A 24,696-nucleotide genomic window follows, 5' to 3' on the forward strand; every position below is an offset into this window, starting at 1 on the left:
GCTCTCCTCCCTCCCTCCCAACCCTGCTGGCTCTGCCTCCAAGATGCACCGTGTCTGACCTCTGGCCATCCACTCCCCTGGCCAGGCCACGCCATTCTGAGCCAGCAGTGCATTTCACTGAGATCTTTCCGCTGGGATCGCTGCTGCAGACTCCTGCCCCTCCGCCTCTGAGGCCCTGTCCACATCCATGCCTCCCACGGCCTCTTCCATGCACGGCCTCCCCAGCCATCTTTTCAGAGCCCCACAGATCATGTCACCCTGTGCTTTAAAACGTGCAAGGCCAAAGCCCCCAGTTCCGCATGAGTGTCCTGTGGCTGCTCTGAAAGGTCTAAGACTTGGCGGCTGAAAACAGCACACCTCACTCTCCTCCAGTCCTGGGGTCAGGCCAGAAGTGCCTGCTGCAAGCTGAAGTCAGGGCCTCATGGGGCTGAGCTCCTTCTGGAGGGGGAACCCACTTTTTGCGTGGTCCAGTCTCAAGGCCCCCGCCCTCCTCGTCTTTGGCCCTATTCTGCTTCAAAGCCCTTGGTGTCCGGTTCAGTCTTTCTCAAATAGCATCTCTGACATGACCCTTTGGCTTCCTTAGTCCCCATTTGCAGACCCCTGTGACTGCCTCAGGCTCATCTGGTATGTCGGGATTATCCTGCCTTCAGTCAGCTGGTTAGCAACTTTAATCCCATCTGCAACCTTGACTCCCCCTTGCCAAGTAGGGTGACCTGTTGCAGTTCCGGGGATCGGGACATGGACATTTTGGGGGGTGCTCCTGAACCCCCTCTGCTCTACTGACCATCTTTAACTTGCTCATTTCTTATATCCACTGTTTCCTGCCCGTCACCCCCCAGAGACTGCAAACTCCCCAAGAGCAGGGAACTGGGCTCGTTCTCAGCTCAGAAGGACCTGCACAGCGTGTGCAGCAGGCACGCACTGCCTGCCTGGGTTAGTGATGACTCTTAGGGTGCCCAGAGGCACGACGCGCGTCACGCACGTGGCCGGGACCCTCTCCCCCACCCTCCTGTGGACGCACTGTCATCCTTCTTGCTGACGAGGCACAAACCTTGGCACGGCTACCACGGGTCGGCGGCTCTGCCCAGGGCCAGGACTGTGCAGTTAGACAGGCTGGGGTTGGGGACTGGGTCTGTGTCTAACTGAGGGACCCAGAGCACGTGAGGAACGGGTGTAGCAGGCCTCCCTGTGGCACTGGGCAGGCAGCTCTGCACACAGGGTACCTGCTCAGGCATGATGTCGGCAGCATGCCTCCATGACAGGCCCCGCCCCTGTGCCCTCGGCCTCCCATCCTCCTTGTTCTTCCCTTTCACCTTTCCTCACACCTACCTCCCCCTCCAGGCAAGTGAACGCTGAGGACCCACCAGGGGGCTCCTCTCCTCAGACCCCCCCCCCCCCGAGGCTCACCCTGTGCCACCCTCTCAGTCACCCATGCCCTGTGGGAACACAAGGGACCCCCGCCCTGGGGGATTATGGGCCTGGCACAGGCGAGGTGCGACACCCAGGGATGGAGAACTCACACAAGGCAGACTCCGCGGCTTTGTCCCGGCTCTCAGGCCTCGGGTGGGTGAGGGTCCCGCAGACTTGCTTCCTTCTGAGATGTCGGGGACGTCGCTCCCTCGGAAGGCTCTGGTTGAGTTGCCGGTGCCCGGTGGGGTTGCCACTTGCTCCAAACTGAACCTGCTCAGGAAGTCCAGGTACTTCAGCCGCCCCTTGGCGTTGACTGGCATCTCGTTCCAGAGCTTGTTGAACTGGCAAAGAAGCAGAAGGCATTTGCCCAGGGTTAGTGCGAAACCCACATGGAGCCTCCCCTGGCATCCGTGAGGAGTGGAGCCAACGCTGGAGAAGGCAGCGCTCACGTGGGCAGGGGTTGGAAGCTCACGTCAATAAAAAAAAAATTAAAAAAGAAGAATCCCATTCAGCCTCCACGCGGGGGAAGCCTCTGGAAGCCCAAGAAAGCGAAGATGAGAGGATTATTCCCGGCTTCCACAGGACATTTTTTAATTGAATTGGGTCCTTAGTGAGCAATTTAAGACCATTAAACCTTAGGATTAGTCACAGTGACTAAATGGCACTGTGAATCAAAATCCTGGCCCACCCCGGCCCCCGGGCATCTGGGCCAGACTCATTCCTCATCGCCCAGGCCGGGGAGCTGGGCAGACGGCATGCCCGGCGACACCCCCAGCACTGTTTCTGCCTCCACAGTTTATGCCACCTTGAGGGGAACAAGCCCTCACAGAATGGAAAGGGAGGCCACTGGAAGGCCGGGGAGTTTATGGTTCTGTGTTGGTGCTGTCTGATGTCACAGCTGAGTCACCACCATGCGCAGCATGGACCTAACAACGTGATCCAATGCACTCTAAATGAGTCACTTCTGATGACTTCGGGGCTTTTATAGAGCCAACAAGAATGATAACTTGTTTGCAATTGGTTTTTTATAGCCCCTAAAGCCCAGAGGGGCCCCGCATGCTGGGGAGCCACAAGGGAGGGGCTATCCCGTTCTTCCCCACACACTTCGCCTTGGCCAGAAACCCGAGTCGCTTTTGGGCTCCACCGGGGTTTTCCAAAAACAAATGAAAAGTGGCCATGCCCAGCTCTATGTGAAATTCTGGAAATGAAGTGAGGGGTGTGTGGGAGGGAGGGTGACGCTCCAGGCCCTGAGGGGGGGAAAGGTTTTAGTGTAAGACAATATTCTTGATTTATTTTTTTAACTTTTTCTTTCAAAATAATTATAGATTTTTCAGGAGTTGCAAGGATGGTACAGAGAGGTCCACTGTCCCCTCCATCCAATTTCCCCCAAAAGGTTGCACATTATGTAACAACTTCATCACCAGGAAACTGACACTGGTGCAGCATGTGTAGCTGAGGTCACCGATCAGATGTGGAGAGCCTTGTGGCTTTAACTTTGGTCAGTGAGGAAAAACTACTTAGTGGGGTGGAAGTGAGGGACTTTGAGAAAGTGGCCGCCTCAGGATCACCAGGGGCAGTGATAACCCCCCCCCCCCCCAAAACAGGAGGCGGCTCCCCACCCTCCCTCCAGGAATGTTCCCAAACCACTGGGCAGGTGACGGGGCTCTTCTCCACCTCCCCACATTGTGCTGGAGCCACCTCGGCAGGGGATGTCCCCAGCCTGGCCCGGCAGTCTGAGATTCATCTGTGAACACCGTCACACAGTGGTGCTCAGGCAATTTTGTTCAACTGCTGAGGGTTCCAACAGACTCACAGAAGGCCGGCCACACACTAGAGCAATGGAAAGACCCTGTACGGATGCAGAGGGTGGACAGTGCTAAACCAAAGCCTGGTCCCACCGGTCATGAACGGCCTTAGTGAAGGAGAGAAAGATGTGTCCTGAACACGGGAGGCAGGCTGCCTGGTGCTCTCCTGCGATCCACTGTACCGAGACGTGGGGGCAGGCAGGAGGCAGGTCAGGCTCAGGATAAATACGCTCAAGGACGCAGCGAGAAACTGAGGCATGGAAGCGGGACGTTTACAGAACTGCCAAGGGCACCAAAAGGTCTTATTTTTGGAGAGGTGAGGCAGGGACTGACCCCTTTCCTAATTACAGTTTATGATGCAGGTACAGCCAAGGAGGGACCACAGAAACCCTGTTTTCATCCTCTTCACCGAAGGAGCCTCCACACGAAGGGCAGAGTACATGTCATTGGGAGGACACGGGACCTGGTGTGTGTGTGTGTGGGAGGGGGAGGAGGAAGCCCCAGGTGGCTCCAGGTCCTGACAGATTCCACTGCAAAGACGTGGCCCAGGACTGCAGCTGGCGGGGCTGTGTGGACAGGAGAGGTGGCGGGAAGACTGGAAGGGAGATCACAGGTGTGGCTTCCAGGAGACTGCAGGCTGCTGCGCTGAACACAAAACCCACACAAAACTCTGGTGGTTTGCGAGTGAATAGAAACAAAGGAAGTTTGCACGTCACCACAGCAGAATGAGCCATGCTGAAACAGCCCCTCAAATGCAGACAAGTCCTCAACTGCTTCTGAACACTTACAATGCAGCACCCTGGACTCCGCTTCTGCAAGAGAACGCCACCCCCATCCTAACAACGAGACAAAGCCAGAGCTGAGGCTGCAAGGAGCCAAGGGGACTGAACTCCACAGGGACAGACAGACAGACCCCACTCTACCCAACAGAGCTTAGGAGGAGATAGGAGGGCGGGAAGAAAGTAGCTAAAATAGTAACAAATTTTTGTAAGCCAAGTGTGGACTGGAGGAAGGGAAAGAAGGAAAAATCCTGTGTCTCTGGGAGGGGCAGGAACTCCTCCTTCCTCCACCCCAGGACCCAGCACAGATGCGTGGCTCCAGGATAAGGGGTCAAGCAAAAGCCGTGTGCCCTGGAGGAAGAGCAGGAAATCCTCCTGCCAAAGACTCACTACTGGGACAAGGCAGAGTTTGGCTGCCATGGCAGGGGGTATGGCAGGGCATGAACGTGGAGAAAGTGCCACTGGTGAGGCCCAGAGGCACAGGCGCTGCTTAAATCTGAGGTGGACCGGGAATGCCAACACACGCCCCCACCCCGACAAGCCTGGCATCACACTCATGGCCTGGAAGAAGAGGAGGTGTGCCCGTTTTCAAGGATAACGATTATTTTGACCACAGTCTCCCCTATTCTCCACATGATGTTGGGCATTCTATTAAAATATAGTTGAAACATACAAGCAGAAGAGAAACTAAGCATGGCCGAGAGATACAACAACCACCAGACAAGACTCAGAGAGGACCCCAGAGTGGAAATCACTTAAAGGACTTTACAACTATGGCTAATAGGTTAATGGATCTAATAGAAAAAGTACATAACATGAATGAACAGATGGGGAACTTCAACAGAAAGATGGAAACTAATTTTTAAAATGTGTGTCTTATTCAAATACAATGGGGGACCTGAGCTGAATAGAAAAGGAGAAGACATCCATGACATTAAAGGCCAGTGGGTGTGTGGCCCGGGAGCCAAGCAGTGGGTATGGTACCCTCTCATGAACAGGACACCTGTGGAAAGCATGCGAAAATGAGCATGCTTTCGGCTCCAAGAGACTCCAGAAGACAATTGAGAAAGCTCTTCAAAGTGTCAGAGGGAAGAAAACTTGGACCTAGAGTTCTATCCCCAGCCAAACTATATTTTAAGAACAAGGGTAAAAAATAGAAAAGCTCCCAGGTCTACGATTTCCTGAGAGAGCAAGTAAACATGTACTTCAGCAAAAAGAGAAGGGACCCACAGGTAGGAGTGGGATAGCAGCTGTGGCTGTGGGCGGACAGGTCAGTGAAGCACCCGACTCCTGGCCTCCCCACCCCCCTCACCCCGCCCCCAGTACTCCCACCTCTGTCCACCAGCCTGTACACTTCCAGTTCCTCATCCTCTACCTCCCCTTCTTTCTCACACACGCATGTGCCAGCAAGTTCTGTCATCTCCAACTTGAAAACACATCCATGCTCCAACAGCACTCCACCTGACTTGGGTCCTTACCCAGACATCACCTTCTCGGGGAGCCTTCCCAGCCTGCCTGGCTCACATCACACCCTCGCCAGTTCCTTATCAGGACCAGCTCTCCTGCCTTTTTTTTTTCTTCTATAGCATTTACTACCATCCTACATACACGCATCATTCTTGTATTGTTTACTGTCAGTCTGCCAAAAGCACACAGACCCCGCGAGGGCAGGTGTGTCTGTTGTGCCCACTGGCTGGCTGACAGCAGCTCCACCTGACAGCATGCTCACTGCTCCTGCTTCTGGAATGTTCCCTCTGTCTGAGCTGCTCTCTCCCTCTCCTGTCTCCCCTCAAAGCCTCAGGGAATCTGCCCTGAACCCTCGGTCCAGACCTGGTCCCTGCTATGCCTTCCCAGTGCTCTACACGCCCCTTCACAGCAGGGAGCGGTGTGTGATTACATCAATAATGTGCAACAGGCATTTAAACCCTCTCTACCCTCCCTGGACACAAGTTTAAAGGGGGCAGGGAGCAGGCCCGCTTTGATTCCGTGGGCACTAATGCCACCGCTTTGTGCACAGAGGCCCTCATGAGTGGATGGGAATGTGCACGCTGCCTTCAGGCACTCGCTGTGCAGCCAAGACAGGCTGCTCCGTGCTGAAGAACATGCACGAGGGTCCCAAGGGCTTGGCTAGATGACGCAGAGCTCAAGGGGGGTGGGGGAGGGCAGGTGGCCAGCTCCGCCAGGAAAAGGTGTGGCCGGGAAAGGCCTCGGCCAGCTTGACGGGAGTTTGAAAGGAAGAGTCAGCAGGAGTAGACACAAGGGGGTGGGGATAGACAGAGGTGGCAGCGAGCGAGCAGAGACAGAGAAGGCTGAACTGCACCTGGTCAGAGGAGAGGGCGCCTCGCCAGGCCTGGGGAGCACTGTGACCCCATTCCACAGGGGAGGGTGCCCAGGCTGCACAGAGCAGGACTGAAACCCATGTCTTCCTGCTGGAAAGGTTGATCTATTCTCTGCCAGCATTTCTCATTTCCTAAAGGTCTTAGGAATACCACACCTGAAATGTTCAGGCATGTTTAATGGCTCCTTTCCCTAATGTAGTTACATAGTCAGAGTCCTCACACAACCAGTGTGGACGGCTCGAGATCACCTCACAGACTGGAGCTGTCCCTGGGGCTCGCTGCCTTATGTACGATCCCAGCGGACCTGGCTCCGACGGCCTTCTATAGCAGGCTTTCTGTGGAGCCATGAGGACCCATAAGCTTCCCACTCCATCTGCTCTAAAGTCGCTCTCCTTTTCTGAAACTTCAATTGTGCCAAATGACTTTAAAGGACGTGGCCCTTCCCCTACTTTACAGAGCTCTGAAGTCAGGAGAGCTGGCCCTCATGTGCATAATGGCTGGATTTTTTTTTGAAAGGATGTGATAATTTCTTTCAATGTAGATAAACCCAGTCATCCAATACGAACTTGACTGCTAGTTAATGTGGTTGGAACTGCCCCAGCATCTCTGGTGAACTCTTCTGAATGATGGCACGAGGGGTCTAGACATGTACAGAGTGCACATTACTTCCGTGATTTACTGCCAACACTGTGCCGTCCAACCCAGAAGTTCAATCAATGGCCAAGTAACTTGTGTGAGGACAAACAGATGGACCTGGGGCCCTGGCTTTCTGTCTCCTGGCCTGTGTTCAGAAGCATCCTTCCCAAATATAGCACAAGCTTTGCTAATCACCACCCGGCTTAGACCGGTGTACGTATGCCAGACTCCGCTCTCCCGGCAGCACAGCCTGTATTTGAGACGTGTCTGTGTATTTTTAGAAATCAGGGTGTAAAAATAAGTGCTTGATTTTGTTGGGGGGTAAGCTTGATGTTCTGGGGGTGGTGAAGTTTTCTTAGAGGACAATTAACATCCAATTCACTGTGCTGAATGCCTGATATGCCAGAACATCACTAATTTATATCTATAATTAGAGTGAAATTCTACTCATTTAGATTAAATGAAAAACTTTTATTAGTGAAACCTTTATTAGTTGACCCCATAGAATAATAAATGCACCTGGATTAATTTTGAAGGCTCCTATCCATTTATAGTAACACAGCAGTATTTGCTGCTCCAGGGGACAGAGTCTCTTGGGAATAGCACTCTATGTTATTTAGTAAGAATAATCATAATTTCCTAAAGAAGATGACATTTTAGGAAAGGTAAAGCTCATGCTCATCTCATTAGTGTCTTTATCGAATGGGGCGTGAATGCACTCAGAGCCAGGAAGGCCTGCAGCAATGCCTGTTCTGGGTGCAAGGGGCCCCTCTTCCGTGATGGGATCACCGGCCGTTCCGTGCCTGGGCGCTTGGGGCGGGTGGCAAATGGGGACCCGACACCAGGCACTGTCCTTTCGCAGGGACTTGCTGAGCACGGCTGAGCCAGGCTCTGTTGTGGCACTGGGGCATCGTGGGAACCATCAACCTCCCCGCAACCTCAGCTCTCTCATGGGCTCGAGGAAAGTTCTGATTTTGTAGATATTTGGCTTTTTCTTATTGTTACAATGGGAGTGGCAATCTGCTGCCCATGGACAGTGGCGACAGTGGTGGTGGGGAGCGGGGCAGTAGCTCCCGAGCACTGAGCACCGGAAAGCACCAGCCACAGGACCGAGGTCGGGGGAGGTGGGGGGGAGCGGGGCAGTAGCTCCTGAGCACTGAGCACCGGAAAGCACCAGCCACAGGACGGGGGAGGTGGGGAGCTGGGAGGGACAGGGCGACAGCGGTGGGGGCGAGCGGGGCAGTAGCTCCTGAGCACTGAGCACCGGAAAGCACCAGCCACAGGACCGAGGACGGGGGAGGTGGGGAGCTGGGAGGGACAGGGCGACAGCGGTGGGGGGGAGCGGGGCAGTAGCTCCTGAGCACTGAGCACCGGAAAGCACCAGCCACAGGACGGGGGAGGTGGGGAGCTGGGAGGCACAGGGCGACAGGCAGGCTCTGTGTTCCCGCTCAGGCACGAGGAGGGACCGCCTCCTTTTTGGATCACAGAAGCCCAGGGATGCTCCAGGGAAGGAGGGAGAAGGACAGTGGCAGCTGGAGCCAAATTTCATGCGACTTCAAAAATAAAAGTGATACTTATTCCACCCTGATTGAAATGATGCAGTTCAGGCCTTTTACATAAACAGAAAGCTCCTTGAGTCTTCAGTAAGATTTAAAACAAAACAACAACCTCCTCCTACCCCCCCCCCCCACCCCAAGTATTTTTAAAATAGAGGACAGTCTTCAACTCCTGATGCTGTGGGAAGGGCAGCCTGATGCTCGCAGGGCAGTGCTGAGGGTGCTGAGCCCAACACATCTTACTTGTTCATCTGTCAGAATCTGGATGTGGCGAGTGCAGATGGCCCGGAACTCCTCCCTGGAGGTGGTGTTCGTTTTCATGGTGTCGAAGTTCTCAAACTCCTGGGCGATGGCGTGGTATTGGGACATCACTGCTTTGTGGAGTCGGGCCAGGATCTCTTGGGTTGCCATTTCCCTGGGAGACTTGGGCAGCGGGCCTCTGGGCATTTTCTCAGCCCACTCAGCAGCAGTCTAGGCAAAAGAGAACGGGAAATGGATCCACTTAATAAATAACAGATCACCACTTGGCTCGGGGCTCACCACCCTTGGCTGGTCCGGGGAGGCCCAGCTTAGGAAGGAAGACAAGCCAGGAGGCCAATGTGAGTCCAAACAGGATCCGTACACGGGTTCAAATGTAGCTACTGGAAAGAAGGAGCAAACAGGAGTCCCACTGGGCAGTGCGACGTGCTGGGCCAGGCCCTGCGAGGGAAAACCTGTTACTCTCATCCATTCTCTCATTTGGCCTGTCTTCCGGTTCAATAAACAAAGCAACAAATGCGCACACACGCCTGCTCCGCCTGGCAAGGGACTCAACTTGGGGAGGCCCTGTCAGGACTGCGTGACGCTGTCCGTGGTGCTGGGGAGCCAGGCAGAGGGATGGCTGCAGCCTGGGCTCAGAGACAGTTTCTGGAAGGAGAAAAGGGGGCCAGGAAAGAGGGGCGACAGAAAGATCTTCTTACTGTGAGCTTAACTGTATGTGCAGGCAAGAGGGGCTCATGGGAAGGTGAGGTAGGAGGCCCGAGGAGGAGTGCAGCCCACGCTCAGCATCCCCTGATCACAACAGCAGACAGACAGGGCAACAGGACGAGCAGGCAAGGGGACGTTACTCGGTCACTGTCAGTGGAAGCTGAACGTGACTAGGATCTCTGTCTGTCCTGAGGGCACCAAGGGAGTCTGGGCTTCAAGACGAAGTCAGGTTTGGGAGATTGGAGCTCAAAGGACGAAGCTGTGGGCAGCTGAGTCCTGAACCTCCTGCAAGGAGACAGAGGTCGGGGGAGTGGGCAGGGCAGAGACACAGTCCGGACATCCGCCACCTGCTGCTATTAGGAAACAGACTCCAAAGATGGACCTGTGGTTGTAGCATCAGCTGGCACGCTCTGGGAGTGCGGGTGAGGTGGGCCTGGGGGATAGGAGGAGAAGCTGGGCTCTGTGGGAACCCAGTAGTGACAATGACCCTGTTCCTGGGTATATTCCGAGACATGCTGGTTTCCCCACATCAGAAACCATGTGATGGGAAACCCACATGGGATCAGAACCCCATGACCATCGACCATGAGAACAGCCCTCCGTCCCAGCCCGGAGCTTGGGGGTAGGGATAGTCTGCTTGTGAGGAATGCTTAGGAGAGGCTGGTCAGGAGCCCTGCTGGACATGATCTAGACCCACAAACCTGGCCCCTGCCCTCCACCTGTGCAGAGGTCAGGGTGACACTGGGGTCACACTCACAGGGGATGGCCCCCCAGCACACGCCCTGACTGATTTCTGTTCCGCCTCTTTACAAACATCCCTGAAACCACTGCCGTATACCAGGTACTCTTCTAGATCCTAGGAGGAAAGGGAAGACGTAATTTTTTTGTGTGTGTATTTTTCTGAACTTGGAAACGGGGAGGCAGTCAGACAGACTCCCGCATGCACCCGACCGGGATCCACCTGGCACACCCATCAGGGGGCGATGCTCTGCCCCTCCGGGGTGTCGCTCTGTCGAGACCAGAGCACTCTAGAGCCTGGGGCAGAGGCCAAGGAGCCATCCCCAGTGCCCGGGACATCTTTTGCTCCAATGGAGCCTCGGCTGCGGGAGGGGAAGAGAGAGACAGAGAGAAAGGAGAGGGGGAGGGGTGGAGAAGCAGATGGCCACCTCTCCTGTGTGCCCTGGCCGGGAATCGAACCTGGGACTTCCGCACGCCAGGCCGACGCTCTACCACTGAGCCAACCAGCCAGGGCCAAAGATGTAATTTTTAAATAAAGTCTCTGCTCAGGTGGGGTCTCCAGGGAAGACAGAGATGTGGCAAATCTCTCAGGTGAGCAGAGATTATAATTGGGGCGCATGCTGTGAAGAGTGGGTGCCATGTCCTGGGCCATGGGCACGACTGACTGAAAGGGCCTCCCTGAGGAGGCATGGCCGATCTGGGAGGCAAAAGAAGTGCAGGTGCAAATCCCCTGAACACTCAGGGCCAGAGGCGTCACTATCCTCACTCAGTGGGAACCAACAGACAGGGGCGTTTGATTCTACTCCGAGGGTAGGGAGGGTATGCTGCCTGTAGACTCAGAGCTCCTCTCCACCTGGCCAGAGCACAGCCAGAGGCCAGGCCCCTCCTGGGCCAGGACGGACAGGTGGTTTCCAAGCAGAGGCAGGCAGCCCCTGCGCAGCTGGATTACAGCTTTCAGGAAGTTCCTTCTGCAGCCAGTGGAGATATGCTTTCACTGTTTGCAAATGTAATCACCACATATTCACTGTGGGAAACTTAAAAAGTAAAGGCACGAGGAAAAGACAAATCAACAATAACCTGAGCGACACTTGTCATCGCCGATGTGCACGCGGGATGGACCGTTGACCCAAGGTCTCCAGGCCCTGAAGGATGTGGCTCATCTGCTCCCCACCCCACGCCACCCAGAGCCCACTGGCCTCTGAGGACAGAGCCTCTTGGCTCCTCCGGGGAGGCTGAGGCTCGGACCCCGCCAGGCGCCCCCATTCTGGTCCCCGTGCTGCTTTCTGCAAAGCCACTCAGCCGCGCCAGCCTCGCTCCGAGCGACTGGAGACGCCAGGGAAGAACAGATGGCTCTTGGTCTGGCGCTTTTGTGTCCCTGGCACTTCTCATGTGATCATTATATCTGAATGGGGAAAAAATAGTGCTTTTTCTGTAACTAGAAGAAATGTTTCTCCTAATCAGAAAAGACACCGCTATCTTCAGATGCAAATGTCACTTTCCAATACTAAGTAGCTTTACATAAAAGGCACCCCCAGGACAGGAAGGAACTACAGCTGTGACAGGAGAGGAAGGCCGGGAGGGGCTGGGCTGCAGGCACCCTCGTCCCCCTGGGTCTGGAGTAGGAACCCTGGGCCTCCACCCCCTCATCTGATAACTAGGGCCCTCATGGCTGTTCCAGTCACTTTGTAAATAAAAAAGAAAGAGTGGAACCTTCAGCACGATAGGTCAGACCCAATTAACGAGTTATGTTTTGAAGGAATCTTCTCATTTATTCAAGGGTACTCACAGAAGCTTGTTTTACCAAACACTGTCCTTCTAGATAACACAGAGAACTACAGACCACCATTGCCAAAAAAGAAAGGTCCTGGTCCCCCTTATGATGACATCATAACTGCGGGGAGGGGGTGGAGGAATGTCCCCAATATATGAAGTGCACAGTCAACAGAGAGCAGGCTAACACACCTCAGTTTTATGGAGTGCCCCTCAGTGTTAAAAGCACCCACATATTTCCTACAGTAAAAACCAAGTCGTAGCTTTACAGTGTAAACCTGCGGTTCTGAACCTCGCCATTTCGTGACTCAGCCAGGGGCTGGGAGTCAGAGGGAGGCTGCCAGGTGGGGTCAGAGGGAGGCGGCCCAGGTAGGGAGCCTGTCAGAATTCACCTGGAGCCCACGCCTTCTGCCCCAGCTCCAGGGCTGTTTCCCTCCTGCAGCCTGGTGCTTCTGACACTGCCTTTGACCCGTGTAGGGTTTCTCCCGGCGTACACAGCTGCCGGCTGACAACAGGGGCAGTCCTGCAGGCACAGTGCTGGGATCCCAAGCCCATGTCCCTTCCCTCCCTGCAGCTCTGGACAACCCTGCCATCACTCAGCACCTCACACCGTCCACAGAGCCCGCCTGGCCTTCGGGGCAAGGCTGGAGGGAGTGGTCCCCATCACCCAAGCTGTGCCCGGCTCATACCGAGCGGAGCAGAATCAGCCAAGGACCAGACTGGTTTTGTGGAGTTTTAGCACGTTCTTGTTTCAACAGCTCTGTTACAGGACTGATTCCAGACAAGAGCCTACTATCCTGTCAACAAGTTATGTCCAGACACATTCTTGGCTGACTTATAAAATCAATTTTCCACTCAATCATCTCCTAAACAACTTCTCTAGATGAAGGGAAGAGAGCACATGCTGGGGGGGGGGGGGGGGGCTGAACTGTCAAATCATCAGGTAGAGTCTGAAGTGGAGAAACGCACATACATTTCTTCCCCTCTCCCAGCAGCCGCATCCGGTGCCTTGTGACTCTGGGGGTCCGTCCTCCCACCGAAGAGACGGGGAACACTTCCCTGTCTCTTTGCTTTGAATCCTCCTAGGAATTCTTCCAGCCACAGGAAGTTAATGGGTGTAACATGGCCAGTACAGCTCTGCATTTCTACTTAGAGCAGCGGTTCTCAACTTGTGGGTCGCGACCCTGGCGGGGGTCGAACAACCAAAACATAGGTGTCGCCGAAAACCATCCGAAATACATATTTATTATACATTACAATACACTTTTAAATAATATATATATTTCCGATGGCTTTCGGCGCCCCTTGTGTTTTGGTTGTTCGACCCCCGCCGGGGTCACGACCCACAGGTTGAGAACCGCTGACTTAAAGAATAAAAGGGGATGAGCTCAGAGTTCAGGGAAAAGGAGGAGATGGGTCAGTGTGGGTGGCTCTTTGGCCATCAGCTTTTCCTTGGTGACAGGCATATTATAAGGGGATGCTGTGACATTCTTCCTGTGGGTATCCAAGGTGAGAGTCACCTGCCTGGGAGCAGTAGGTCAGACAACATGGTTCAGCAAGGTCCATTCCGACTGATTAGAAAAATGTTGGTGTATTACTTTAACTGTTACGAAGGTTATAATGAGCTAATCAAACTGCATGATTTTTCCACTAAGTTTTGCTCTGAATACTTGGGGAGACGATTATACAGTTTTTCCCATGATTCTTTCATAGGAGAAAAAGAAAGACCCACAGCAGGTAGCAAAGACTTCTAATTAGAAATATTCAGTAAAGAATTCCTTCACTTCCTTTTAAAGAACAGTATAATTACTTCTAAGAATTGAAAAATTGCTTCATTTGATCAAATATTTTGATTAGCAAAGAAATTAATTGCACTGTATCTTCATTTGTATTTACAGTGAATAAATGAACGCTAAAAATAACAACAGCAGCAAAACTGCCTGTCAAAAAAAAAAAGAAAGATAAAACATTAAAAAATCCCCGTGAAAATGAAGCGGGAGCACCGTGTGCAAGTGGACTGCTAACAGGCCCTTGTCCCGGGTCCAGGACCCGACCTCGCAACTCCGAAAGCCCTGCACGCACACACCCAAGGGAGACCTTTGCCTCGTTAGGAGGTCTCGAGACCTCAACGACCGGGAGTTGCGCCAGCATTCCAGGGTGCTGTTGGCAGGAGGAGGGAGCCACATCAGGATTCTAGGCACAGTTCCAGTTTTCCTGGTGGCGTTACCACTGTCCAGAGCTGGGACCCTCACCATGCAAGGACTCTTGCTGGGCAATGAATGCTGGCAAAGCCTGAGTCCGGAACATCCTTTGGCAAAGTAACAATCACGTCATGTTTCAAGTCAGCCGCACCAAGGCTCACTGAGACCCGGGGCTGGTGGCCCTCCTTCATTCACAGTGCACCCCTCGCCCAGGGGCCAGGCTGGGTGTTACAAAAGTTTCTCTAACCTCCCATCACTTTTTTTTTTTCCTGAAGCTGGAAACAGGGAGAGACAGTCAGACAGACTCCCGCATGCGCCCAACCGGGATCCACCCGGCACGCCCACCAGGGGGCGATGCTCTGCCCCTCCGGGGCATCACTCTGTTGCGACCAGAGCCACTCCAGCGCCTGGGGCAGAGGCCAAGGAGCCATCCCCAGTGCCCGGGCCATCTTTGCTCCAATGGAGCCTCGCTGCGGGAGGGGAAGAGAGAGACAGAGGAAGAAGAGGGGGAGGGGTGGAGAAGCAGATGGGCGCTTCTCCTGTGTGCCCTGGCCGGGAATCGAACCCGGGACTTCTGCACGCCAGGCCGACGCTCTACCGCTGAGCCAACCGGCCAGGGCCTTCCCATCACCTTTTGAGGTACCTGTGGTTCTCTGTGTTTTAGACGCAGAAATGTGGGTCTGGCTCCTTGAGGTCAGGACTTGCCGATAGCCCCAGGCTACCCACCCTGCAACCTGATAATGGAGTTCAAGGTGGTCTGACTCCAAAGCCACACTCTTCCCATTCTCTCATGATTCCAGCTCCCCACCTCATGCCCAAGAACACAAGAGCCTACCTAAAATCGGAAAACGGTAACTAAGAAATATCAACTAAGGGCCTACTATGCGCTAGGTACAACCCCAGGTACTGGGATAGAGCAGTGAACAGCAGAGACCAGCTCCAGCCCCGGAGTTGAGGACACATTGAGATGCCCACTCAGGCCAGCAGGGAGGGGACCCACCCTAACAGCTCTGTCCCTTCGCCTGCCTCCCAGAGCTCCTCACCATCTGCCCCCCCCACACACCCTGCTTCTTTGCCCCCTCACCTCAACCCATGCACTAGCCACGCCCAAAGTGTGGGGCTTTCCCCAACCTGGGTATCGACACAAGCTGATCCTTACAACAAGGAAGCCCCATTTCTCCATATCCAGACTCGGTGCAGACTCATCACAAAGCCGCATGTGCCTACCTTTGCCCTGACCCTGCAGAGCGAGGTCCTGCTCCCACTCCTCCTCCTCCTCGGCCTCTCCGAGCTCACTTCTGCCACACAGCTTGACACTCACAAAGGACCTAGCCGGATCTCTCTGCAAACACCCAATGCACAAACCTTCGGCAGCATACTACTGCCATAAAATGCGGGGGAGTTGAACGGGAAACACTGCAGCCACCTTCCTTCGACCCTTTAATGGCTCAATAAACTCACGGCTGAAGTCATTTATGGAACTAGTTAAAATAAATTCTTCCACTCAAATAAATTCCACACCATATAATCACATTATGACTAAACATTAGACGTTAGACACGCTTGTACTGGAGTAGGGTGGATATAGTAGTACCGGGTGCCAACATTTGGTGCCGGCCGTGTTGGATACTGTGTGGTAACTCAGTCCACATGGCAACCCTACAGGACAGACACGAGGCCGGCTCCCATCTGCCAGGTAGGAGGTGGAGGGCACGGGCCCGGTGCTGGAAGAAACCCAACCCCAGCTCTATCTAGCACTGCCTGTGTGACGGGGAACGGATGAGCCAGCCTCTCTGTACTCGTTTTCTCACCCACAAAATACGGATAATGACAGTGCCCGCACCTTACAGGGCGGCCAGGAGGATCAGCTGAGTCCACGTGTGCAAAGTACATCAGCCATCGTTTGGACACTGGGGCCTGACTCCCGGGGACAAGAAGAGGGCAGCGACTGGCCAGGCGCAGCCACTAGGTCGGTGATGCGCTCCTTTCTCTTAACCTCTCGGCACGGGCCTTTCCAATTCAGGCCTCAGTAAAAGCCAAGAGACAGAACCTTCTGGTTTGCTCACAAGCGGTCACAGCCATTTTCGTCGGAGCTGCGTCACCACATGGACCGTGAGCATGCTGACCCGTCCTCCCGCCGCCTGCGCCCCTGGCTGGCACACATTCTCACTCACGTTCGCTTAAGGTCGAGAGATAAGATTCTCTCAGTCCAATGGGGCATCTAAAACCAGACCACAGAGAGCTCAGCTACCCGCTAGATGCACAGGTGTGGGACACTGATTAAGGTGTTGGCGTTGGCTGTATTTTGGATTTCCTCTGCGAGTCTTATCTGGGACGATAACTTCTTGGGTTGAGTCCTGGCTTCTTGATATAGTCATGGCCTTGTATGTAGCATCAGTGGTACAGTTGAACTCTGGTGCTTAATTGATCCAAAAGTTGCAATGAAATTAGACTGTAAATTAAACTGTGGTGGCTCTGGAGGGACCACATGAGTGGGGCCTGCCTGGACTGGCTGCGCCACAGTGCATTTGATTAATAGAACATGTGGATGCGACCCTCTGAGGGCAGCAATCAAGAAAGACTGCCTCCCCAGGTCCCAGCGGGAGTGCTGGGGAAGCCCCTGAGAAGGCCAGAGGGAGTGACTGACACAGGGCAGACAGGGGGACTGGGCGGAGTCCCATGCCTGGGGCTCAGAGGGGGCAGGGGCTGGGCGGAGTCCCATGGCTGGGGCTCAGAGGGGGCAGGGACTGGGCGGAGTCCCGTGGCTGGGGCTCAGAGGGGGCAGGGACTGGGCAGAGTCCCGTGGCTGGGGCTCAGAGGGGGCAGGGACTGGGCGGAGTCCCGTGGCTGGGGCTCAGAGGGGGCAGGGACTGGGCGGAGTCCCGTGGCTGGGGCTCAGAGGGGGCAGGGACTGGGCGGAGTACCGTGGCTGGGGCTCAGCGGGGGCAGGGACTGGGCGGAGTCCCGTGGCTGGGGCTCAGAGGGGGCAGAGACTGGGCGGAGTCCCGTGGCTGGGGCTCAGAGGGGGCAGGGACTGGGCGGAGTCCCGTGGCTGGGGCTCAGAGGGGGCAGGGACTGGGCGGAGTCCCATGGGTGGGGCTCAGAGGGGGCAGGGACTGGGCGGAGTCCCGTGGCTGGGGCTCAGAGGGGGCAGGGACTGGGCGGAGTCCCGTGGCTGGGGCTCAGAGGGGGCAGGGACTGGGCGGAGTCCCGTGGCTGGGGCTCAGAGGGGGCAGGGACTGGGCGGAGTCCCGTGGCTGGGGCTCAGAGGGGGCAGGGACTGGGCGGAGTCCCGTGGCTGGGGCTCAGAGGGGGCAGGGACTGGGCGGAGTCCCGTGGCTGGGGCTCAGAGGGGGCAGGGACTGGGCGGAGTCCCGTGGCTGGGGCTCAGAGGGGGCAGGGACTGGGCGGAGTCCCGTGGCTGGGGCTCAGAGGGGGCAGGGACTGGGCGGAGTCCCGTGGCTGGGGCTCAGAGGGGGCAGGGACTGGGCGGAGTCCCGTGGCTGGGGCTCAGAGGGGGCAGGGACTGGGCGGAGTCCCGTGGCTGGGGCTCAGAGGGGGCAGGGACTGGGCGGAGTCCCGTGGCTGGGGCTCAGAGGGGGCAGGGACTGGGCGGAGTCCCGTGGCTGGGGCTCAGAGGGGTCAGGGACTGGGCGGAGTCCCATGGCTGGGGCTCAGAGGGGGCAGGACTCAGTCCCTGACCTACTGGAGCATGCAATGTTTAGTTTTGCGAAAATTCATTTATTCACATTTCACTTTACCACTTTCTATGCCGTTCTGCTTTACTAGAAATTCAATTTGGATATGCTCCCTTCTAAACCTTACTGGACTCATGGTTATCTCATCCTCAGCCTGAAACAGCTGTGTTTGGGGGTCTCTCGGATGGAGAAGGGGCAATGTGACCGCCCTCTGCAGGGGCCGGGGGAAGTCAGTCTGGCATGGCCCCTTCACATTTCTGTAGGCAGCACTGGAGCGTAGGCCATGCTCCCTTTGGTGGCTGACCCCGGCCCTGCTTCTGGCCCAGTCCCACCTTGCAGCTCAGAGCAGCAGGCACCCCCACACACACACACTCCGCTGTCCACACCACTGGACAGCCGATGCTGAGAGGGAACCAGTGTACCAGTGCTGTCTACCAGCGGGGCAGCCCGCTCACCAGGCTCACAGGCCTGCAGGAGAGTCACGGACACATCAGGTCGGCCTGATCCCCCGGGGCTGCCGCACGACCCCCGCAGGCCTGCGGGGTGGGCTGCTGCCCAGAGGCAGGCCGTGGCTGGCAACCCTTTGCCTAGACTGACACGTGGCAAGCCCAACAGCCCCATGCCCTAGCCTGTCACCAAGGCCACCCCAAGTGCCAAGTCATCCTGAGTTCTCTCTCACAACCTGCCTCATCTGTAACGGCCTCTAATCATAATGGTCTCCATAATGACAGGGAGTAAACACTCCCTTCTTGAGTGGAAAGTGGTGAAAATTAGGGGAAACATTTAAAAATCCTCAAAATTCTATCAAAAGGGCTTAGCCTTTCCTGCCATCAGGAGCAAGAGTAAGTAACGGTAAAAACACATCTTACTAATTTTCATATTTCCAATGGTCTTAGGCCCCTTGAGAAGGAGCGTGCCCATTCTTTACCACGTTCATTAACAATACATGGACACTGTTATGTTTACAAAGGAAAGATAAATCGAGGCAACACTATCAGCAGCTAATATAAACCTGATGCTCATAAAAGATTACAAACGTTTTGATGTGTTTACGGTCTTCTCTTCAGCTGAAAACTACCATCTTAAATTCTCTCCTGGAAAAAAAACAACAACCATTTTCAAGTTATTTAACATCTCGAGAGTGACTTAAAAGCCCATATGTTACAAACACAGAGAGAAGATCTCATTGGCTCTCTGCTGGCTAGATTGTGGCAAAACAATTGCTCTGCATTGAGTAAGGATACATTTTGTTAAAAAAAATTCCATTATTTCCATGGTAATAAAGTAGGAAGATTCTGTACAGATTTCTCCTCTGTCTTTCACAGATTCTACGTCTGCTCTGGGCATTGTTTTTATATTCATGGGAGATCCTGAAATTGCACTTTAAGATTTAAAAGAAATGTTAAACAGGAGTGATTTTCTAAAAACAAGGTGATGCTCTGTATTTTGTATATAGCGTTTTGAAAGTAAAATGTTTCCCCAGAAGTAAAAAAGAAGGATTTGCTGAGGACGGAAATTCTGTTCTCACCAGTTTGTGGGAATCGGATGCTGAAGGGACACATGCTGCTGTCCAGGACGTGTCTTTTTACTTCTTTCTTACTTTTTAACCAAGCCACCGGGTTATTTCAGTCTTTAATACCGTGTCCCCCTCTTTCATGAATTGGAGTGTGATGGCTCACAGTGGCACGAGCACATTCCTCATCCCATCTGAAAAGACTGAGGTCACCTTCGTCTTCCACCAGCTCACAGGCCTGCGGGCTGAGGGCCTGGGCCTCAAGCCATAGAGCAGCGTCCAGAGGACGCTGTGCGCCCATGGGCTGCGCCAGTGCAGGCAGGATGGCCTGCCCGGCTGGACGCCCGGGACCCACTCTGAGAAACGCTGCCGGAACTCAATGGTGCTGAATGAAACAGAGAGGCCGGGAGGAGAGGAAATGCCACGGCAGAGCCACACACTGGAAGGAAAATAGCGTCGTCCCTACTCTGAAGAGCTCAGGTGTCACCTGTGACAGGCACATGAGGCATAAGGTCAACACACAGTTGAGGACAGACTCAGCCGTGTGCCACTAGGTGAAGTGGATTGTGAGTGGGTGACCAATCCCCCTCTGCATGCTCAGGTCTTCCGGTCCACCCAAGGCCCGAGAGCGTGCGTGTGCTCCGGTTCCCGCACTCCGGTTCCCGTGTTCCTGTCCGGGAATGGCTCTGACTCTGCTGGGGATGCTCAGGGGACTGCTGTGCAAAGAGAGGCACCAACCGTCTTAATTACATTTAGGTAATCTCCTTTTAATTACTTGCTGCCTGAGCGCCCCCAGAGAGAGGACAACGGGCATCATATCAATATTTAATGCGCTCGAGGACAACGCATTTGCTTTTCTTATTATTTGTTACTTGTTCTCTTCTATGAGGAACACCAGGCCAGGACCAAACTTTAGAAATTGTCATGATGACACAGCGTTCTTACCATTCCAGCCACCCCAGGGGAAGCCAACCCATATCCCTGCTCACAAGTCTCAGCCGTTCTCTTTCTGCTCAGAGAAAGGGGCCTGAACTCTGCAGCAAGGGCCACAGGACCCATGGCCCACGCTGCCCGCACCCTGCCCCGCCAGCAGATGACCAGGACAACAGGAACTCCCACATATTCTGAACTGCCAGGGTTGCCCCACACCGAGGCCTCACACCCACACCTTCATGCGTCCTCTCAGCCCAGAAGCCCTCGCTCAGCTTGTCTTCCTGGTAAATGCGCCTTGGTCCAAGCAGTGGTGTCTCAGCCAGCTCTTTCCACCCCCAGGACAATCCCGGGGCTGGCACCATGTAATTCCACCACTGACTGCATACAGACCTGGAAAGGCAGGAGGAGGCCGTGCCCCACCCCCCTGTCCCTTCCCTGCAGGGCCATCTCTGCACCCCTGCTCCCAGCTCCATCCAGCCCACCCCAACTCCTGTTGCAATTAATCCCGAAACCTCCCAGCAGGAAAGTTCAGCAAAGTGCTTCCGGAGGCAGAAGCGACTATGCGAGGGACGTCAGGCAGAACTAACGTTGGGAAAGCAAGTTGGCAGTATGTGAAGCTTTTGAAATGTCCTCCTCACAGTCCTAAACTCCAGAGTCATCAGAGATGCTCATGGTGACTCGTGAGTGGGAAGGTGGCAGCCACACCGAGGCTGGAAGCCCTGCCTCCCGGCCTCTGGCACAGAGCTGCTGTGAGGACTCAGTGTGCTCGGACACACAAAAGCTATTAGGAGTGTCTGGGCATGTATTTATAAGTGCTAATAAAGGCACTGTGCAATCATTAGAATGCAGAACACTGGAAGTCCCTGAAGCCCAGGGTGGATTGGCGACATCAGTCCCTCTCCTCTCACTCCCTTCCCCATTCAAACCCAGAAAGCGTGGGCCGTTCTGGACTCTCATTCTCTCTTGTAGCAGACAGGCTGTCAGAAGAGCCTGTCTGTCCACTTTCCAAATGTATCTAGAATTAACCCCTCCAGCAGCTTTCCCGTCCCCTGGGGTGTGCCTGGGACCCCTGCTTTGCCCTTCGTCCCTACAGTCCCCTCTCCATCCAGCTTCCACAGTGACTTTCCTAAAATGTAAGTCGGGTCACGACACTCGTCTGCCCGAAGGCTCCCTCGCGTCTCCATGTTATAAAGTCTTCACCATGACCACAGGTGACATGGCCGCCTGCCCCCTCCCTCCCCGACGCACCTCCTGCTCTCCCTCACTCGCCCGTGACAGTCATACCGCTGACTGGTCTCGAGCCATCGGCACCTCCTGTGCCAGCTGTGACCCTAGATGTCACGCCTCTCACTCCCTCACCTCTGCTGGGTCTCAGCGCAAGTGTCACTGCCTCAGACACCTCCTCCTCCTGCCCAGCAATGCCGGGATCGGACACAAGCTGAACCCCTCATTTCTCATCTTTCCCCCTTGATAGAATGCAAGCCCCTGAAGGCAGGGACACGTCAGCATGATTCACCGCTGACCCAGCACTCGGCTCCGTGTCTGGCACATAGTGGGCCCATGGGAAACAATAGTTGATGGGAAGACTGAACAAATCCACATAGTAGGATGGTGAATATCAAACAAACCCCCATTTTAGGGAAAAATGAGTGACATGGGAAATGTCAGTGGTACCAGAGTAAGTGGCAGGCAGCTGGAGAGGAGCCCGCACAAGGGAACCCTGGAGAAGGGGCCAGGGAGCACTCTGTGACCCCAGCGGGCCAGGAGCCGTGCCGAGAGCAGGTGAAGGTCAAGGCAGGGGAGGGAGGTAACTGCTGAGGACAAGGAGGTTCGTGGCTGGAGCGGCAACCGCAAATCACAGGGAGAGCTCTGGGGAGCAGGCGCGGAAGTGGGCTGTGGATCAGGCAGTCTTGGCTTTTAAATCTTTTGCCACAATTCAATTTTCTTTCTATATGGGCATATATTACTTTGACGTAAATAAAAATGTCTGGCAAAAAAGAGTCTTTTAAGAGTCAGGAAAATCCCCCACTACCCTCAAGTTCAGCATATACAGTCTGTCCTTGATTCCTCCCCAGCCCCCAAGGATGTTTATATAGAAACAAAGACTGAAAGTAAATATACCAAATGTGACCACTGGTTGTCCTTGGTGGTGACTTTAATTGGCTTTAAAATTATTTGTACATTTCCAAATTATGTATAATGGACATAAATGACCTCTACAAATATTAGCTGAAACCCTATAAAATTGCCAATATTCAAACATTTATGACTCTAAAAAATGGTGATTTTATATGATTTAGCCCAATAGGAAAAATATTTTTTAAAAATATGGGGCTGCTTTCAAGATTAATGAAAGTATTCCTATCCTGTGATCCCAGTTATTTTATTTCTTGGATTTTTTTCTACAGGAAAGAATCCAAAATGTAGCTGTGAGCAGAAAGCATTCACTGCAGGGTAAATTACAGCAGCAAAGGTGGGGAAAAGCTAAATGCTTTTTTTTTTTAATTTTAAATAAGGGAGTTGATAGAATGTTATACAGACATTTTAAATGATGTTTAGAAGACCTCTAAATGACACAGTGCACATTCACGTTATGGGGATAAAAAGTAAGATGCATGATCATATGCATCGTGCTAGCTCCTCCATGTAAACCGTGCCTATATTTGCACACCCGTGTTCACAGCAGCGTTCGTCACAACAGCACGGAAGCAACCCAAACGTCTATCCACCGATGGATGAACAGATGAGCAGACGTGGTCTAGATACACATGGACTAGTATCAGACTTAAAAAGGAAGGATGGCCCTGGCCGGTTGGCTCAGCGGTAGAGCGTCGGCCTGGCGTGTGGGGGACCCAGGTTCGATTCCCAGCCAGGGCACACAGGAGAAGCGCCCATCTGCTTCTCCACCCCTCCCCCTCTCCTTCCTCTCTGTCTCTCTCTTCCCCTCCCGCAGCAGAGGCTCCATTGGAGCAAAGATGGCCCAGGCGCTGGGGATGGCTCCTTGGCCTCTGCCCCAGGCGCTAGAGTGGCTCTGGTCGTGGCAGAGCGACGCCCCGGAGGGGCAGAGCATCGCCCCCTGGTGGGCAGAGCGTTGCCCCTGGTGGGCGTGCCGGGTGGATCCCGGTCGGGCGCATGCGGGAGTCTGTCTGACTGTCTCTCCCCGTTTCCCCGTTTCCAGCTTCAGAAAAATACAAAAAAAAAAAAAAAAAAAAGGAAGGACACTCTGACACGCGACAACACAGATGGACCCTGAGGGCATCGTGCCCAGTCACATAGGCCAGTCACAAAGGACAGATACTGTGCGATTCCAGGTATCTGAGGTTCCTGGAGGAGAAAGCAGAACGGCGGGTGCCAGAGGCTGGGGGGAAAGGTGGGGAGCTGGTATTCAATGGGCAGAGTTTCAGGTTTGCAAGATGAAAAGCATTCTGGAGATGGACGGTGGAGGCAGTTACACAACAGTGTGGATGTACTCAGTGCCACGGAGCTGCACATGTAGCAAGGGTCAGAATGGTAACATTTATGTTATGTGTACTTTACCACAATAAAAAAATTGGGGACATGCACTTGTGTGTCCATGCTCACTCAGCATAGAACAATGATCAAAGAAATCTGTGCTGGTAAAAACTACATTGTAATTATTTCTAATGATGCTGGCCCATTTATGTTTAGAAATCAAGAAACAACCTAAAAATATACAGCTTGTGCAACCAGAGAAGTAGTCCTGGGAAGGAACAAGAGCCCTGTGGTCAGCCACTCTCTCTCCTCCAGGAAGCCTTCCCTGACTTCCCCATGGGACTTGCTGATTAGACATCTGTTGAAGCTCACTCTCTCCACATTTATCTCTACCCCAAGACTGAATGATACATATGCCCAGGGCCTGGCACATAGTGTATCCTTAACAAATGCCTCCCAAGCGGGTCCCAGTTCCTTCACTGCTGCACAGTGGGCCTCACTTCTCTACCAGAAAATCTTCAGGGATCTAGATTCCTGAGCACTCTAAACCAACCAGACAAAAGCAAGCTCCCAAACTTCTTTGAAAATAAAATAACTTTTAAATGAAGTAAAACATACATATTTACCTTTACATGCTCTATATAAAATTTATACCGATTTTTCATTTTGAATCAGCTAAATACATAAGGTGATTGTCAATTTATCCAAGAGGTTTTAATCAATTACCCATTTTGCAAAAACTAATTTTGGCCCTTTTCAAAAAGAGATGCTGCCCTGGCTGTTGGCTCAGTGGTGAGCACTGGCCCAGTGTGTGGATGTCCTGGGTTCGATTCCTGGTCAGGGCACACAGAAGTGCTCATCTGCTTCTCCTCACATCCCTCTGCCCTTTCTCTCTCTTT

General features: G+C 53.8%; 1 protein-coding gene across 1 annotated transcript in view; it reads right to left on the reverse strand.

Moving 5' to 3' along the window:
* EFCAB6 (EF-hand calcium binding domain 6) overlaps window positions 1-24,696 on the reverse strand; it is a 196,386-nt gene that overhangs the window by 12,501 nt on the left and 159,189 nt on the right. The window contains exons 26-27 of the mRNA XM_066358621.1: window positions 8,769-8,996; window positions 1,521-1,751 (exon numbers count right to left, since the gene is read on the reverse strand). Coding sequence (XP_066214718.1) covers window positions 1,521-1,751; window positions 8,769-8,996 — 459 coding nt within the window. The remainder of the gene's footprint in view (window positions 1-1,520; window positions 1,752-8,768; window positions 8,997-24,696) is intronic.

This window comes from Saccopteryx leptura, chromosome 1 (genome assembly GCF_036850995.1).
Source record: "Saccopteryx leptura isolate mSacLep1 chromosome 1, mSacLep1_pri_phased_curated, whole genome shotgun sequence".
Lineage (NCBI taxonomy): Eukaryota > Metazoa > Chordata > Mammalia > Chiroptera > Emballonuridae > Saccopteryx > Saccopteryx leptura.